Genomic DNA, 18285 nt, shown 5'->3' on the forward strand with positions numbered 1-18285 from the left:
GGCGACTGATTCAACTTCCAGCCCCACTCCCCTCCCTGGAGGTCAGGGGGGTGGGACTGAGAGTTCCAACCCTCCAATCACAAGGCTGGTTCCCCTGGCAACCTGCCCTCCATCCTTTCCAAAAGTCACGTCATTGACATGACAAACATCGTTATGCTCTAATCACTTAAGAAATTCCAAAGGCTTTAGGAGCTTGGTGCCAGAAATAAGGAAAACCAAATATATATTTCTTTTTATAATTAACAGTATCAGACTCGCATCTGGCATTTCTAAGGATGGTGGCCCCGGAGACACGTGTTTCCTGGGGTGTCATGTAGGCTGTCAGGGATGCACTGAACATACAGTCCCGAGGGCGGCCATTCCAGGCTCCTCCTTGAGGGTCCCAGGTGGGTAGAACCTGCTCGTCTCTCCCCCATGGAGCTCACGGTCCAGCCCCTGATGCCAGCTGTCCGCCCAGCACCTACCGCCGCCCTGTCACCTCCCGCTACCTGTCCCCAGTCCTTCAAGTTACGGCCTCCTGTTCTAGTTACAACACACTGCTAGGAGAATTCAACAGTATGTGAATTCATATTTAAGTATTCATTATTTGAGTAAATATTTAAATATCCCTCACTCTCCTGGGGCAGGTACTGTGATTTAAAAGAGGAGCTCACCAGGCCCAGGCCCAGGCATCGGGAGCACATGCTGGGGAAGGGCCGGCTACTCTGGGCTCTGGTCCACCCATCACCAACCTCCGCTTGCTTTTTGTTTACTTTGCTTGTTTACTGCAGAGGTGAGGGGTTGGTATGAGGCGCCTGTGGCGGGGACGAGCCAGGCAGGCTCCCGGGACCCCTGGAACTGGAGTCTGGGGGCTTAAACTAAGTGCCACAGGACCTGGAGGGACACAGAACAGGATGTGTGCTACCCAGAGCAGAGGGCAAGAGCTGCAGGCAAAGGTGCACTGCCAGGTTCCAGGGGATAACATGGGCCTCTCCTGAGACAAACTCTCCTTCCCTGACCAAACCGGACATAGGGTCCTGGACCCTCGATCTTGGCCTTTGATGTCTGTCCTCGGAGGGCCCAGTCTTTAGCAAGGATTCTGCTAAGTCATCCCCCCTGCTTGCTCTCTGATCAAATTCCTCAACTCCTCCTCGATGTCTAAGCCCTCAGCCTGTCTTCAGCAAGATCCTGTTGGGCCAGTTTGGCAAGAATGTCCCTGTCCTTGATGTTCCCCCTAGTAACTTTTCATCCCCTGACCCTGTCACTGCTCTTTGGCTGTATTTGCTGCATTAGGATTTGAGCTCAGCTCCTTCCCCTGCTGCAACAGTACCAAATAAAATCTGTCTCTACCACCTTTCACTGGTGTCCTGCTCTGTTTCTCCCCGACATTTGTCTGCTGGTTGTCTAGGAAATAACCTGACAACATCTGGGTTTACACTGACTAAGTTTGATGTAATAAGACACACAGAGGAATTTTATGTAGTTAGTGTTGCACTGACGGCATACAAACTCAAAGAAGCCAGAACATAACTGCCATCATAATATTAATAGCAACAAAATCAGAAATAGTCACAAAGGCCCAAATCCATTCTGCTGGGGTCAGTTGATGACACCACCTGAATCTCCCACAAATCCAACCCACCTCCTCCCATCATTTCTGAAACCATTTTTGTGCTCCAGCCCACTGCCTGCTCCGACTGCTGTTGTGCATACAGCAGCCAGATCAATGTGTGAAAACAGAAATCTGAGCAGTTGTCTCCCCGTCTCAAGACATACCCCCCATCTTCTGTGGCTGCAGAGAACAGCTGTGGCTGGGCCTCCTCTCACCCCTCCACTGCCCTCCAGACCCCCGTGTCCATCCTGTCCTGGTCCGCAGTACCCTCTGCCACAAGGCCCGCCCCTGCTGTTTCTCCATCCCAAATGTCCCCCTCCGTTCACCTAGTTAGCTCCTACCTACCCTACTCACCCGTCAAACCCTCAGACCTCCTCACCAGCTAAACAACCAATACAAATTGGCAGAGTGCCATCGTCCTGTCCTGGGCTCTTCCCTGTTGTGGGATCACTGGGTCCATCCCTGCTGTACCTACTGCACTTCCAGGAGGGCAGGGCTGGGTCTCTGGGCTCACACCAACCCAGCAGAGCACTGCGGAACAGAAGTGCTCGATAAACACAGGCAGACTGCACCCAGGTCCACTCCACACCAAGTATTCCTTCATTTTATACTTTAACTTTTCATTATAGAAAATTCCAAAAAATACGAAAGTAGACAGAATAGTATGATGAACCTCTGTGAAGACGTCACCAGCTTCAACTACTGTCAACTCACAGCCAATAAATACTGTTTCAACCACATCCACACCATTTCCCCCAATGGGATTTAAATTAAACTTTTAATGTTGAGATCATGGTACAGTCACACAGAGATCCCCTATACTCTTCATCCAGTTTCCCCCAAAGGTAATATCTTACTAAGCTATACCAGGATGGTGATCTTCATACAGTCAAGATAGAGAACATTCCCACCCCACAAGGACCCCTCCGCTCCCCCTCCACCTTTACCCCCTCCAAACTCCTAGGAAACACTAATATGTTCTCCATTTCTGTAATTTTGCCATTTAAAGGATAATATGTAAGTGGAACCATACAGGATGTAAACTCTGGGGAATGGCTTTGCTCTGAGGATTCACCCAGGTGTGGCACCACTGCTGCATCAACATTCTGGTTCCTTTTCGTTGCTGAGCTGTGTTCCATGGTGTGGATGGACTGCAGTCTATTTATGCACCTGCTGAAGGACACCCAGGTTGTTTCCAGTTTGGGGCTATTTAGAATAAAGCTGCTATAAACATTTCTGTTCAGGTTTTTGTGTGAGTATAAGTCTGTTTCTTTGGGACAAAACCCCAGGAGTGCAATTGCTGAGTCACATGGTGGTTGCATGTTTAGTTTCTTTAAGAAACTGCCAAACTCTTTCCCAGAGAGGCTGCACCATTGTCTGTTCCCACCAGCAGTAAATGAGAGTTCCAGTTTCTCCACATCCTCACCAGCATTTGGTGCTGTCACTATTTTTATTTTTCACCTTTCTGACAAGTCTGTAGTGATGTCTCACTGTGGCTTTTATTTGCATTTCACTGAAGGCTAATGATGCTGAACATCTTGTCATGTGATTATTTGCCACCTGTACATCCTCTTTGGTGAAACGTCTCTTCGTATCTTTTGCCCATTTTCTAATTGGATTGTTTGTTTCTTTACTGCTGAGTATTCACAGTGCAAATATTTACTCCCAGTCTGTAGTTTATCTTTTTATCCTCTTAACATGTTCTTTCTATAGCAAAAATTTTCAGCTTTAATGAAGTCTAATTTATCAATTTTTCCTTTTATGGATCATGCTTTTGGTGCTAACCTAAGAGCCTTTGCCCAGCCTGGACCCCAAATATTTTCTCCTATTTTCTTGGTAAAAGTTTTATAGTTTTCCATTTTCCATTTAAGTTTTTGATCCATTATACATTAATTTTTGTATAAGATGTGAGACTTTGGTTAATGTTCTTTTTTTTTTTTTTTTTTTTTTGCCTGTGGGTGCCCACTTGCTCCAGCATTACTTGTTGAAAAGGTTATCTTTCCTTTATTGACTTGTTTTGGCACCTTTTTCAAAAAAAATCAATTGGGCATATTTGTATGAGTCTATTTTGGGGCTTTCTATTGGTTTCTGTGTCTGTCCCTCCACCAACACCACACAGTCTTGGTTACTGTAGTTATATAATAAATCTGGAAATTAGGCAAATCCATTCTTCCCACTTTATTCTTTTTCAAAATTGTCTTAGCTACTCAAGTTCCTTTGCCTTTCCATATAAATTTTAGAATTATCTTGTCTATATATACAAAAAAAAACCTTGTCAGGAATTTGATAGGAATTGTGTTAAAACTATGCATCAATTTGGGAATAAATGACATCTGTACCAGGTTGAGTTTTCCAACCCATGAACATGTCTCTCCATTTATTTAGATGTTCTTTTATTTCTTTCATCAACACTGTGTAGTTTTCAGCATATAAGTCTTGTACGTGTTTTGTTAGTTTTACATTTTAGTATTTCACTTCTGATCTATTATAAATGACACTGTATTTTTATTTTTTTATTAACTTTTTTTTTGATGTGGACTATTTTAAGGTCTTTATTGATGCTTCTGTTTTTATGTTTTGGTTTTTTGGCCACGAGGCATGTGGGATATTAGCTCCCTGACCAAGGATCGAAACTGCACCCCCTGCATTGGGAGGCGAAGTCTTATTAACCACTGGACCACCAGGGAAGTCCCAACACTGTATTTTAAATTCAGGTTTCTACATGTTCGTTGCTACCATATAGAAATATAATTGATTTTTGAGTGCTTATCTTATATCCAACAACCTTGCTGAATTCACTTATTTGTTCTGGGAGGTTTTTTAGTAGATTCCTTAGAATTTTCAGCATAGACAATCATGACATCTGCCAAAAGGGACAGTTTTATTTCTTCCCTTCCAATCTGTTATATTTTATTTCCTTCTCTTGCATGGTGCCCCTGTAGAACTTCCAGCATTATGTGGAGTAACAGTCGTGTTAGCTGTAGGGTTTTTGTAGATGCTTTTTATTAGGTTGAGGAAGTTCCCCTCCGTTCTATTTTGCTGGGGTTTTTAGTCATTAATGGGTGTGAATTTTGTCAAATTCTTCTTTTGCATCTATTGATATCATGTGATTTTTCTTCTTTATCCCGATAATACAGTGGATTGCACTGATGGATTTTCAAATATTGAATCAGTCGTGCATTCCTGGAATAAGTCTCACTTGGCCATGGTGTATACTTCTTTTTATATATTACTGAATTCCATTTGCTTCTATTTGGTGAAGCAGTTTTGTGTCTATGTTCATAAGGGATAATTAGTCTATAGTTATCTTTTTTGCTGTTGCCTTTGTCTGGTTTTGGTATCAGGGCAACATTACCTTCAAATAATGAATTGGAATGTGTTCCCTCCTCATCTATTTTTTGAAAGGGATTATGTAGAATTAGTGTTACTTCTTCATTAAATATTTGGTAGAATTCCCCAGTGAAACCATCTGAGCCTGGAGATTTCTTTTTGGGGAGTTTAATAAATTACCAATTCAATTGCCTTAATAGTTACAGGGTATTCAAATGGTCTGTTTCACATTGTTTACAATTTGTGCTTATCATTAAACACTACATAAGTTGTCTGTATTATTCCCTTACTGTCCTTTTGGCTTCTACAGGGTCTTCAGCAATAGCCCTGTTTCATTCTGATATTAGCACATGTGTCTTCCCTCTTCTTTGTCAGTCTTTCTAGAGGTTTGTCAAGTTCATTGATCTTTTCAAAGAATCAGCTCTTTGGTTTATTTTCTGTTTCCCTGTTTATAATTGCACTGCTTTCTGCTTATATTTTTAGAAGAGGGGTGAATGTAGTCTCTAAGTGTGAGCCACCACCATCGCTGTGTCTCAGGGGTCAGCCACCATCCACCCCTCGACCGTGCACAGCACATGGGGCCCCCAGCCAGTGCTCTGTGTGTGTCTCTGAGCTCTTCCTGGGCTAACGTCCTCGGGGACTGCCGAAGTGAAAACATGGAAGACTCGGAAGGTGTTCTTAAGATTAAACAGCTCCAATTTCACGTGTTTGCTTTTTGTATTTGAAATCAAAGCCCTACTTCTTCCAGGCGGACATCTGCACACCAAAGTTCCTTAGACACACTGGCTGCACACAAGCCTAATCCACACTGGATGTGCAGGGCCACACGGTCACACATGGACATGCTGGCCCATGCAGCCCACGTCTGTCCCAGGGTCTGATGCTCCAGGCCGGGATGGTTGCCCCGCGTCGCACACAGGGCACGCTGAGCTCGTTCAGCCCCCAGGCCCTTCTCAAGTTCAGGAAGGGCTTGTGATGCTCCACACAATGGCCCTAGCAGCCCACGTTCGGAGCTGTTAGTGAGTCTGAAGGTTTTCTCTGGTACTTTCTTTCCTCAAGCTTATCATCCACCCTCTACTGCTGTCACCAGCATGTTTCCAGTGAACCTGGTCTTGGAGTGGTGGAATCTTACTGAATTCCGTGTCAGAGGGCTGGGCTCTAGCCGGAATCCACTAAATACGTTCAAATTAGCCATTAATCGTGGTCGACTCAGGGAGGAGGGGGCTGTGTGGAAATGGAGGCATGTCCCTCTGCTTCTATCTAAATTATTAAAACATAGAAGAACAGACACACGGCTTCACGTGTGTGAGTCCATGCATCACACGCACAGGAACACAGGCACTTCTCATGCTGTGCTCCTACATGTACAAACAAATGCACCAACACAGCGCACGTTTCTTCTTACCCTTCATTTCAGTTACATCTGCTAAGAAAGACGTGCAGTTTAATTCTATGCTAAAAGCAAGCATCTATGGTCCTAAAATCATAAAGGAAATTTTGGAAGAAAAATGGCCCTTCTCTTAAATGACACATGGATCTCGTTTTCTCTGGAAAAAGAAGGAAAATGGAGCTAGTTGTCATCACTACAACCTCCCCTGCGTAAGAGGTGGGATTTAAACACAATGTCTGCTTCCCCCTCCCCCAAAAGTGCATCTAATGAGAAGTGGGAACCCTCACTCAGCTTCCCCAGGGCAGAAAAGCAGCCGCATAAGGAATCCACAATTACAGAGAAGAGCGATTTTAAAGTGTAAGTTCAGCTTGAGCCACATCCTCGCCCCACCTGCCCGGGGCCAGGCCCATCCTGGACTCTCAAGGCTGGTGGGGAATGTCCATACCAGGAAGGGATGCTGAAGAACCCACCACCACTGCGTTAACTCCCTCCCCGGGGCCGGTGCACAGACAAATTCGACCCTGCAAGTATGGCACGTGCCCAGGGAGGAAGCAGACCCGTCCAGAAGCGGCCACTCGCTGGGGAGATCCAGGATGGCGGCCGAGAACATAAGGGGCCAGGACAGGTGTGTGTGAGCGGGCAGCGGGCGAGGGCGGCTGTGCCACTCAGAGCGGGGAGCTCGCTGCTCTCTGTGGCCCCCACTTCCTCTGAAAAGGGGGGGGTTGGGTGTTCCAGTTTCTTCTTTCAACTCCAAGTAATGCCACAAGGAGTTGAAAAGCCCCGATGTTCGGCTGCTGAGAGCACCATGACCCTCCGCATCAACGCTTGATGCGAGCAGAAGAAAACAGAAGCACACCTGCAGGATGCCGGGCAGAGATTCAACACCATTGCTAACCCCAGCGGGCTGCACAGCCGTGTCCCTGCACCTTCCCCAGCCAGAGCCACATTTCTGAGATGTGACACACGTGGAAATATTTCTGCATGAGAGGACATCCAGAGCAGAGGAAAGGAGGTGGGTTTCTTACCGGGAGCTCCTTTGTACAGACCGCTGGGGCTCCCCATCTGTGGCCCGGATGGGATGAACGGAGGATAACGTGGGCTTCTTGTCACTGGAAGGAGAAAGCAGAGTGACGAGCTGTTCCCCTGTGCTTCCTGATGGGGTGGGATTGCACACGACGAGCTCTTCTTCTTTCTTACCATATGGCGTTTCTGGAGACACAGGAAATGCTGGTGTGGGAGAGATGGACTCACTGCCACTGCTGGTTGGAGAGAAGGTCCTACCGTCGATCACACCCAGGTCTGGGGGATACGTGGTGATCACCGCCTGAAATCGGCAAGGGGGGTTGGTCAGGTGAAGGCCACTTCCAGACAGCTGGGGGCCCCTGGCACCCACTGAGCCAACCCTCGTCTGAGACTGGGGACAGGAGGCAGCCACGGAAAACTGGAAGAAGCTTCAATAACAGTCAAGGTAGAGGGAAGTGTCTTGTGGTCAACATGACACAGCTCATAAGTGGAGTTAGCAGAGAGTTTGTGCAGCAGAGGGAAAGCGAGCGTTAAGTGAAAAAAGCAGGGTAAACGAATCGTCACCTGTAGTGTGTTCACAGATATGTAAAATACCCAATGAATTAAAAACACAGGCAGAGAAAAGAGGCTGGCAGGACATAGCCCAGATATTAACATTGGTTCTGTGTGTGTGTGTGTGTGTGTGTGTGTGTGTGAAGACTACTGGTGACTTTCTTTTCTCGTCTATTCTGGGTTCCAACTTTTCCACCTTGAGAGTCAATGAAACCCTAATTTCAAAGGGTTCATCGTTTGGGGGTTTGCCAACCTGTCTTACTTCAATTCTGAATAAAAGCCTTAAGTACGCCTCCTCAAAGATGCTCTGTAGATCTCCCCACAGAGCACACGTCCACGCTGACCTGCTTTCTTCCTCCCTCTCGGGGATGCCAGGAGGCCTTGGGTTGGGGACTTTGGGTCCTTGGCGTTGACTTCTGTTTGCCCTTTGCTGCTGCCGTCCACCCATGGAGCTCTGAGACCTCTACCCTCATGACCCACCTGCACGCTGGGCCCCTCATCCCCATTCTACAGATCAGAACACAGAGGCTCAGATGACCCCAGTGAGTGAGGTGCACGCCCACACGGCTCTCTTGGGAGAGCGGGGATCCCACCCAGGGTCCCGGCTGATGCACAGCTGGGCTCTCCCCAACACCACCTGCCTTCAGGGAGGAACTTCGTTTGTGAGACGGGGACGAAGGCGGGTGGGGAACTGAACTGGCGATCTGGGACGGGGCTCAGGCCAGGTTCTGGGTGGCGGTGCGTATACCTCTTTGGCGCTGTCTGAAGAGAGAAAAGGCGCCAGGCTTGGGGCCTGTTCCGCGCTGGTAGTCTTTCCCCAGCCGCATGTGGAGAAGGCTGGCTGCTCTCCAGCACTGTTGTCATACTGCTCGAGGCTCAGCTTCCGGAACCTTCCGCCCAGTGGCTCGTCACCTGTTAGGAGAGAGACACGTGGGCTGCAGGGGCTTTCATCATGGAGGAGAGCATTGACCCGCAGTTAAAACTGACATTAAACCTTCTGAGAGGCATTCTTTATTTTTTCCAGTTCCAGAACATTTTCATCACCCAAGATGAAACCCCATCCAAACCCATTATGGGGAGCGTTCACTCCCCATTCCCGATGCCCAGCTCCTGGCAACCACTAATTTACATTCCGTCTCTACGGATTTGCCTATTCTAGACACTTCATGAACATGGAATCACACACTCCACGTCCTTTGCTGTCTGGCGTCTTTCACCCAGCGTGACCCTCTCGAGGCTCATTCTGTTACTGTGTGAACTGGCCGTTGTCCGTGTTCCTGGCTGTTTCTCCCAGCGTCAGCTCCACCAGGGAAGCGTGCCTGGCCAGTTCCTCAGGGCCTAGAACAGGGCCCGGCACACAGGAGGTGCTCAGGAAGCATAAGGGACAGAGAAAGGCTGGGACCCAGGATCAAGGCTTCTTTCCCCTGGCTGAGTGAGCAAGAAAGATTCTTGGTGGTGGTCAAGCTTCAAAGAACCCAGGGTGGGCCCCCTGACGGCTGCAGGCCCTGGGACTTAGTCTGAGACCTCCGCCCGCATAATCCACCTTCCCCTTCTCAGGGCATCTGCGGTCAACTTTGGGGTCAGAGTGCCTGCACCTTGCTTTATGACCACCAAGGAGGTAACAACCACTCAGACCAGAGACACAGAAATCTTTCCTTGAGTCACAAACATAAATACATATCCATTTGCCTACACAAACGGTCACCTTCTTGGTATGTTGTTCTGCATCTTTAAAAAAAATTTTATCTGTTCTTCGTGACCTCTATGAATCATCTATTTGTTTATGCTCAATCCCATTATACAGGTATAGTGACATCAGAATTGTTAACCTGTACACTTTTTATTTCAAAGTGTCAAAGATACTTTGTATTTCATAGCTGGTCCACACTGGTTGCTCAGGGGAGCCACGGGGGCTGCTGCATGTAGACGTGCGACCGAGGGGCATCCTCAGACTCACGGGGCAGGGAGGAAGCAGCCCCGGCGAGCCAGTCTACTCCCTCCGGAACCGGCTTCTGGGCAGGACAGGCACCAGGACAGCACCCAGGGCTCTGGGATACGACCAGGCTGGGTCTGACCTACAGCATGCCAGAGCTGTGTGCGAGCCCTGTCTGCCCACCCCCGTCAGGGCCAGAGTGGCCTGAAGGCCACACCACCTGCAGAGCTTCAGAGCTGAGTGAGGACCCTGCACGGGACAGCTTGACTCTTAACAGCGAGGAATCCTGGGGGGAAAAAAGCTTAATTCAAGCACCAACAGTCGGCATTCACTGTCCCACTGTCCAGCGCAAGAAATGTCACAGATCCTCAGCTCCAACCAACTAAGACTCACTTTATGGGGGATGGGGGAGGGGTCGGGGGCTGCAATCGATCTGTGGAATCTCACGACTGGTGGTTTGGGAAACCTGCTGCAGGCTGTTAGGATGGCAATGTTTCTATCGATGACGTCCTCTGAAAATTCAGACGTTTAAGGGTTTTCCCTACAGTTCAGATTTAAGCTGTGTAATCCCTGCAACTGTGACGGTCACGATGACACTGCATTTAAAGGTGGGGTTTAAATTACCAATGCGCGCGTGGCTCAGCTGGAGAGACTCTGCCCGTGGCTGTGAACACGCTGTCACGTGAGCATCCCCGGCAAGCCTCGTGCCCCTCCCTCAGCAGGGCCTTTCAGAAGCTGCGTGGAATTCAAAGGCTGCCGCGTGAAGGGAGCTCCGTCCACAGAGGGAGAACACTCAACAGCTGTGTCCAGTGAGGAGAGGAGTGGGACTCCTTCGAGGGCTCCCCACCTCCAAACCCTCCAGCTCCCCGAGGGTCCCTTCCTCGGACAGAGGCCAGCCGGGCACAGCCCTCTGTGTCACACGGGAGGACGTCTGCTCGGTGCCATTCAGCTGGTGACCCAGCGGGCGAGATCTAAACCCGGTCTCCGAGTGGCCGGCCCCTCCCAGAAGAATCCTTCCACCCCTCCTGACACCCTCCCTCCGTTGCCAACAGCTGCCCGCTAAGACCCGGCCTGGAGGGACGAGGGGAGAGGGCGTTAGGATTTGGGATTTGGAGGCTCATGTCCACCCTCACCAGCTAGAGGATCAGCTGCAGGACATCCTCCAGCCCCCGTTCCATTATGTGAAAAATGAGCACAATGCTTGCCCCCTTTTCTCCCCTGCAGAGAAAAACTGGGGTGAGGATGAAATAAAATGCGTTTAACACATGCACACTGACACAGCGCCACCGCCATCCTGTGGTCCTCTTCTGGGTCCCTCCTCAGGTTCCCGCCCTCCACGAGACCGGTGCTGCAGGACTGGCCCCTGACAGCCATAGACCTGCCCCTGGATGGGCATCTGGAGCCACCCAGGGAGGGGACGCCGGGAGGCGTGAGGCCGCAGGGAGAGGCTGGCCCCCTGCAGGATCGGGGCCCAGGCACGGGTTCGTGTGCTGTCACCGGGGCAACAAAGGTGCAGAGTGGGGACAGAAGGGGCCCGTGCGAGCCTGGCTGCCCTGAGAGCGGGAGCACCAACGCCCTCCTCCAAGGCTGCAGGGACTACACAGAGCACGGAGCACCTCATCCAAAGAAACGCCTCCACCCAAATCGCGCACTGGGTGGTCAGTGGCCCTTTAACTGACACCTGCAGCCCATCACAGCCAAGAGATCCAGAGCCTGCACTGCTCCAAAGCCTTCCGGACAAGGGATCTGGGGACAGGAAGACAGCTTCTGTTCAACATGCAGGATAATAAATGGTGTTTTGTGGAAACAACACATTGCCATCACTTCAACACGCTGTGTGGCATGAAGCCCCAGAAAGGTGAGGAGAGTGTGGGCATGCTCCCCGACTTCAATGCCCCGTGACCTCAGCCCTGGCCTTTGAACCAGAGGGTTCCAGGAACTGAGGCCCCATTCCGTGTACGGCCCTGCGTATAAAAACCAGCCAGCACAGCCTCCAGGATGTACTGCAAAGGCCCGGCTATAAAAGCATGTCCAGGGGCTTCCCTGGTGGCGCAGTGGTTGAGAGTCCGCCTGCCGAGGCAGGGGATACGGGTTCGTGCCCCGGTCCGGGAAGATTCCACGTGCCACGGAGCGACTGGGCCCGTGAGCCATGGCCTCTGAGCCTGTGCGTCCGGAGCCTGTGCTCCGCAACGGGAGAGGCCACAACAGTGAGAGGCCCTCGTACCGCAAAAAAAAAAAAAATCTCTCCTGTAAAGTGTTCTTCGTATTAAATACCACCTCAAGTGCCTTCACTGAACCTAAGTAATAGGGCATGTGGTTCAGCAGTTAGGGGTTTCATTCTTCAATAATCATGGATCAATACTTCACTACTCCCTGGCCTGCAAGAGTGTGGTCACAGGCGGCCACCAAGGGTCTATGCCAGGACGGGCCTGGCCAACGTTGAGAGCAGGGGTCGGGGCACTCACACAAGCTCCACAGGGGACCCCGTTTCCAGGCTGTGACCTGCACGGAGCATCGCTCTCGCCACAGAGTGTGTCTTCCCTTCCCAAAGAGGCAAAGATACAGGCACCACGGTCTTCAGAGGCCAGGTCCCCACAGGCGACAGACCCTGCCCTCCTATCAGACTGCGGTGTAGACAGGAGGGTCCCCAGCACCACCCCGACCCCAGGGTCATGTTCCTGGAGAAACGAGGAGGGGTGCATGACGCAGCCGTGGCGCCAGGATATGCCCGCACGTGCCCACCTCTGCCCGGGAGGAAAGCGGGAAGCAGAGCCAGGCTGCCTCACAACAGCCAGGCGGTGTGCTGCGTCGTTTCTGCCGATGAGGAAAATGGGGTCTCGGGTTGAGACCTGCCCTATCCCACACAGCAAGCTACAGACAGGGGTTTGGTGCCCGCGGAGCTGACCAAAAACCCCCCACTGCACACTCCACTCCCCCAGGGCTGCTTGTCCTCGCACACCGGTACCAAGCGAGGGGCGGGTCAGCCAGGAGGTGCCACTGTCCCCTCCCACTTCAAAAAGCCTGCTCAGTGCAGACGGTGGCCCACAGGCCTGGGAGGCACGGCCCACCCACACAGCCAGTGGTGCTGTCGGCACCTCAGTGATTGATAATGGCTAACGTGGATGATGGAAGGGGCACCGGCTGAAACCGGGGACCCTTCCTTCTGCCCATGTGCCAAGGGGCAGTCGACGCGCACTTTGCTTCTCAAGTCCTCCTACCCCTCAAGTGAATTTCAGATTAACAATGGCTTCTTCCTTACAATCTCTGGAAACGCCCCCTTTGGCATTTGAGTAAAAACACTGGCTGGGGGTGTAGTTCCCAGGGCAGGTGAGCTCAGAGCAGCCTGGACCAAAGGTAGGAGGAGGCGGGTTTTAGAGGCCTTCCTGTCCGAGAATTGTTTGCCTGACGGTGGAAGTGGGGCTGGGCAAAGGGCATCTGACCCCACGCCCACCTGCTGGCAGACGTCGGCTCCCCGGCCCGCTTGGGCAGGCCACCTCTGGCCAAGCACGGAGCAGGTCTGCCTCTGTGCCCACTGGTCGTTCCGACAGATGTCTTGGAGATGAAATGAGGACAACCGTCACCATTGAGCCTGATCCAGGCTCAATGAGATAATGCAGCAAAAGCCAGTGCAGGACACAAACCCACAGCAAGAGCCAAATGTGAAAACTGCAGCCACCAAACACGCCAGTGGAAGATTCATGCAGTCACTGAAAATCCTGTTTGATGGAACGTGAAGGGAGAAAACATGCTAAAACATTACGTGAAAAGAGCAGTGTGGAAAAGTGAGCATGTGGCATTATATCTATGACTTCACTTTGATTTTTAAAAATAAGAAAATGTACCAAAATGTTCACAAGAGGCTGTCTCTGGGTCGTGGAATTCTAGGCACTGTGAATAGTTTTTTTAAAAATATCTATTAGGTTGGCCAAAAAGTTCGTTTGGGTTTTTCCGTAAGATGTTACGGGAAACCGGAACGAACTTTTTGGCCAACCCAACATATCTTCCAAAGTTTTCACTAATAATAGGTCTTACTTTTAAAATCAGGAAAACAAGATCCAGATCATCTTTAAGAAGGATAAGTTTTCTTTACATTTTGTAGAACTCTGAGTTGGCCTCACAGACGTTTCCAAGTCCTTCTCTACTAGTTCTAATTCTAGTAGAACTAACTCTGTACTAGTACAGGCACACCTCATTTTACTGCACTTCACAGATACTGTTTTTTACAAATTGAAGGCTTGTGTCAATCCTGCATCAAGCAAGTCTATTAGCACCATTTTTCCACGGCATTTGTTCACTTCATGTCTCTGTGTCACATTTTGGTAATTCTCACAATACTTGAAACTTTTTCATTATTATTATATTTGCTATGGTAACTTGTAATCAGTGGTCTATGATATTACTACTGTAATTACTTTTTTTGTTTTGTATTTTGAAATTAAGGTATGTATATATATTTTTAGACATAATGCTATTGTACACTTAATAGACTACAGGATAGTGTAAACATAACTTTTATACGCACTGGGAAACCAGAAAAATCTGTCTGAGTCACTTTATTGAGACAATATTTGTTTTATGATGATGGTCTGGAGCCCAACCTGCAATATGCCTGAGGTCTGTGCCCGTATTTAGTTTCTATGTGAAGATCCACAAATACAAACGTGTTTGGTGTTTGATTAACCTATCATTCTGACCAGTCTGCCGTGTGTGATGGCTGGATCTTCTCATCAGATACAGAGACAATCCTATGGGAGGTGGCTTTCTGCACCAATAAGCTCAGAGGAGCTGTACAAGCTACCTTAATTTAAAGAGAGCAGGACTAGGGTGTCTGCGAGGTTGGGATGTGAGCACCGCTGGGCGGGGGCCCCCACCCCTTGGGTCATCCAACAATGGCCAGATGCAGGCTGCCCACCCTCCCAAGGGAGGGCCTTGATTCCATTTCACTTGACGAGTTGAACTGTATTCAAGAATCCACTCCATAAATCCGGCCATGACCATATTTTTCCTTCTCAGTAGAGAAATCAGATCCAAGAAAAGAGGAAGCAGGAGACTGAATGAAAGGAGGACAGCGTCGCTGCACTAAAGCCCTGTGCCTGTGCCGGCTGGGACCCTGCAGGTGGCTCGGCAAACTGCCCCCTCCCACGGGCCTTCCTCAGGCAAAGGGTAGCTGGAGCCGGTGCCCCTGTCCCTGCCCTGCTCGGCCCAGGTGCGGCCACTAGAAAACGCCCCAGGACACCACCGCCCTCCAAGTCACAAAAGCGGTAGGGTTCCGTGCAGAAGTCGTGGCAACCTAGGACCACAGAGTTACCAACAATCTCCAGTGACCCACACGTCCCTGCACGAGCCCCGCTCACGTTCCCGGCTGCTGTCTCCGTGGAGGGTCGGTGTGGGAGCGGCTCTTCCTGTACAGAATGCTGCCTGCCAGTCTCGTGCTCGGGGTCTGCTTTTTTCCGCCAACACGTGGCATTGTGACGTGGCCTGCAATGGCCACACAACCAGACACGGCCCACTCTTGGCCAGTCCCTACACTGGTCTTCAGACCCCTCTCCTTTCCTCCTGTCACCGGACACGATGCACTCCAGGCCTCGGGACCCACCTACCCAGGCTGGAAAGGGGGGCAGGTTTCCCCAGGTGTCCCCTCACTGCCACTCCCAAAGACCTGAGAATCTCAGCATTTTAACAATTCACTTTACTCACAGGTGGAGCTGGGGTCAAGGACACGTGCTGGGCCAGAGGCATCCGGCTTTTCGGGGCGCTGCCTCAGCCCAAGACAGGCTTGGGGGGTGGGGCTGAGCTTCCCTATGGGACGCAGGAGCTCACTGAGCCTGAGAGACAAGCAAGGCTTGGTCATTCGGTCATTCAGGCCACTCGTACGGATGGAGCCCTGCTGAGATCGGGGTCGGGTACTGCAACCTTACACAGGTCACCACAAGAGAGTGGCATGGGGTCAGTGCGGGAAAGTTCGGGGGTGCTGAGGAGAGCCAGTCCTCATACAGGGGCACCCGGATGGCCCCACTGAGCCCTGGAGCCGTGGGGTTTTCAGGCCAAGACTGCGGGGTGCCCGTCAAGCACTTAGCACCTAGCACTGAATTCAGCCTAATTAGGGAGGTGGGTGGCATTGTGGTCGCCAGTTTACCCCTGAGCCAACAGAGGTGCAAGCGGCGACTTTCTCAGACGACTAGAAAACTGTAAAAATACTAGAAAACTGGATTTTACAAAGCCAGGAGCCCCTTGGCTACTCTGCACCGAAATACGGTGAACTCCCAGTTATGCAACAGAGTGCAGACACATGGTCGTAGGTAACTCAGAGCACACTTGTATTTTCCTTGCACTGTGCTAGGGCAGATTCAGATTTATCCGGGCGACTATCTGATCCTATATAAAGAGGAACTTGAGAAGCAGCGAGGTGGGGTCATAGCACCCACTCTGCCTGCCCAAATAAAGCTTGCACCTGCGGCAGGGCCAGCACAGGGAGTCACTGCCCAGACCTCTGGCACAGGACACCCGCCTGTCCTTGAAGCTCTACAGCAGGGGGAAGTTCTCCTGCCTCACCAAACAGTGGGTCAGCCTCCAGGTGATTTGGACACAGGCGCAAGACGGGACACAAATGTGAAACAGTGATTCTCGAACGTGGCCGCACATCAGAATCACACTAAAAATGCTGACTCTCGGGCCTCACCCCTTCCCTGTGAAGTCACAACCCGCGGGAGTGAGGCCCAGGTGTCAGCATCTTTTTTAAAACTCTCACGTTTCCAATACACAGACAAGGTTGAGAACCAGGGCTGGTCTCAACCCTGGATTCACACTGGAGTTACACAAGTGGGGAGCATTTAGAAGAATTCTGACCCCCGAGCCACGACCCAGGCCAATTCAACCAGGCCTTTTGGAGGCGGAAGCTGCGTGGGCACTCTCAGCACCTGCGTTTTGTCAAGTTCCCGGGTGAGTGCACTGTGCAGCCAGGTGGCAAACGCCTGCTCTGACAATTAGGTGGAAACTCATGAGCTCTTAGAAGACGACCTTCATCTTCTATCTGGGCCACTGCAAAGTGAAGCACCCTTAAGCTATTTATTTATCTTTATACGATCATATAAGAATGAAGCCTGCATCATCAGGCTTGCACGGATGGGTTCTGGAATCTCCCTCGAATTCCTAGGAGCAAAAACAATCACCAAGGATTCGTTTGGATTTCTTGGCTCCAGAGTTAGTTTGAGGCCTCCTGACTTCAGCTCATTCAAATAAACATGTGCATCCTCGAGAGAGAGAGTGGAAAAGGGAAAACGACAACAAAAAGCCCAAAAACTCTTCCCAGCTTAAATGTTCCCAGGATGACTTAAGGAGATTTTCCTCCCTTAAGCTGAAATAGGGATTGATTCACCGGCAGGGTATATTCTTGAAGAGCTGGGTGACATCTGCTGGAAATCCCTAGTCAGAGTGCAGAATGACGTTGAAGACCTCGGCAGGAGCAGTCGTTCCCTCTGGGGTGCCCTCTCTGACCCGACCGACCCCAGAGCCCTAGGAAAGCGTACAGGAATGAGACCAGCGGGCTCCAGCAAAAGCACACCAAGAGGCCAAGTAAAAAAGCCTACCTTTCAGGCTTCCCTGGTGGCGCAGTGGTTGGGAGTCCGTCTGCCGATGCAAGGGACACGGGTTCGTGCCCGGGTCCGTGAGGATCCCACATGCCACGGAGCGGCTGGGCCCGTGAGCCATGGCCGCTGTGCCTGCGCGTCCGGAGCCTGTGCTCCGCAACGGGAGAGGTCACAGCAGTGAGAGGCCCGCGTACCGCAAAAAAAAAAAAAAAAAAAAACAGCCTACCTTTTGGATTGCGAAAGTGAAAACCCTTTCCACTGGGGAACTCCAAAGTGCTTGGTTAGGTGGTAGCATTGCCTCTAGAATGACATATTTAAAAGGGAAATGATTGTGTCCAAAAAGCTAGGAAGCATACCCTTCTACTATAAGAAATTTCAGGAATACACTCATGTTTTACTCAAAGTAAGCTTGTAATTTAAAGCACAGATGTAAAAAGCCGCACAGCAACCAAAAAGCAAGGTCACTACTGGCCTCCGGGGGTCTCCAAAGCGGACTTTCAAACATCTGAGGGGGCAGCTCCTTGGCAAAGTAACAAAAGAATTGCCACGTGGCCCAGCAGTTCCACTCCTGGGTATTACTCCAAAGAACTGAAAACTAGGGGTTCAAACGAATACTTGCACGTGAACGTTCACAGCAGCTCTATTCACAATCACCAAAAGGTCACCATCCAGCGATGACTGGATAAGCACAGTGTGGGCTGTCCATGCAGTCGAATATCACTCAGCCTTAAGCCTGCAAAACCTTATGCTGAGTGAAAGAGGCCCGACTCAAAAGGCCACATATCATACAATTCCATTTATGTGAAATGTCCAGAAGAGGCAAAGCCCTAGAGACATAAAACAGATTAGGGGCTGCCAGGGGCTGGGGGAGTGTGGAATG

At 50.4% G+C, this 18285-nt stretch overlaps 1 protein-coding gene across 1 annotated transcript in view; it reads right to left on the reverse strand.

The window, feature by feature from the left end:
* The window catches only part of TNS3 (tensin 3), a 129411-nt gene that overhangs the window by 46544 nt on the left and 64582 nt on the right, over positions 1-18285 (reverse strand). The window contains exons 13-15 of the mRNA XM_079711393.1: positions 8635-8798; positions 7509-7635; positions 7337-7420 (exon numbers count right to left, since the gene is read on the reverse strand). Of these exons, the coding sequence (XP_079567519.1) occupies positions 7337-7420; positions 7509-7635; positions 8635-8798 (375 nt within the window). The remainder of the gene's footprint in view (positions 1-7336; positions 7421-7508; positions 7636-8634; positions 8799-18285) is intronic.

This window comes from Hyperoodon ampullatus (genome assembly GCF_949752795.1).
Source record: "Hyperoodon ampullatus genome assembly, chromosome: 9".
NCBI classification, from domain to species: domain Eukaryota; kingdom Metazoa; phylum Chordata; class Mammalia; order Artiodactyla; family Ziphiidae; genus Hyperoodon; species Hyperoodon ampullatus.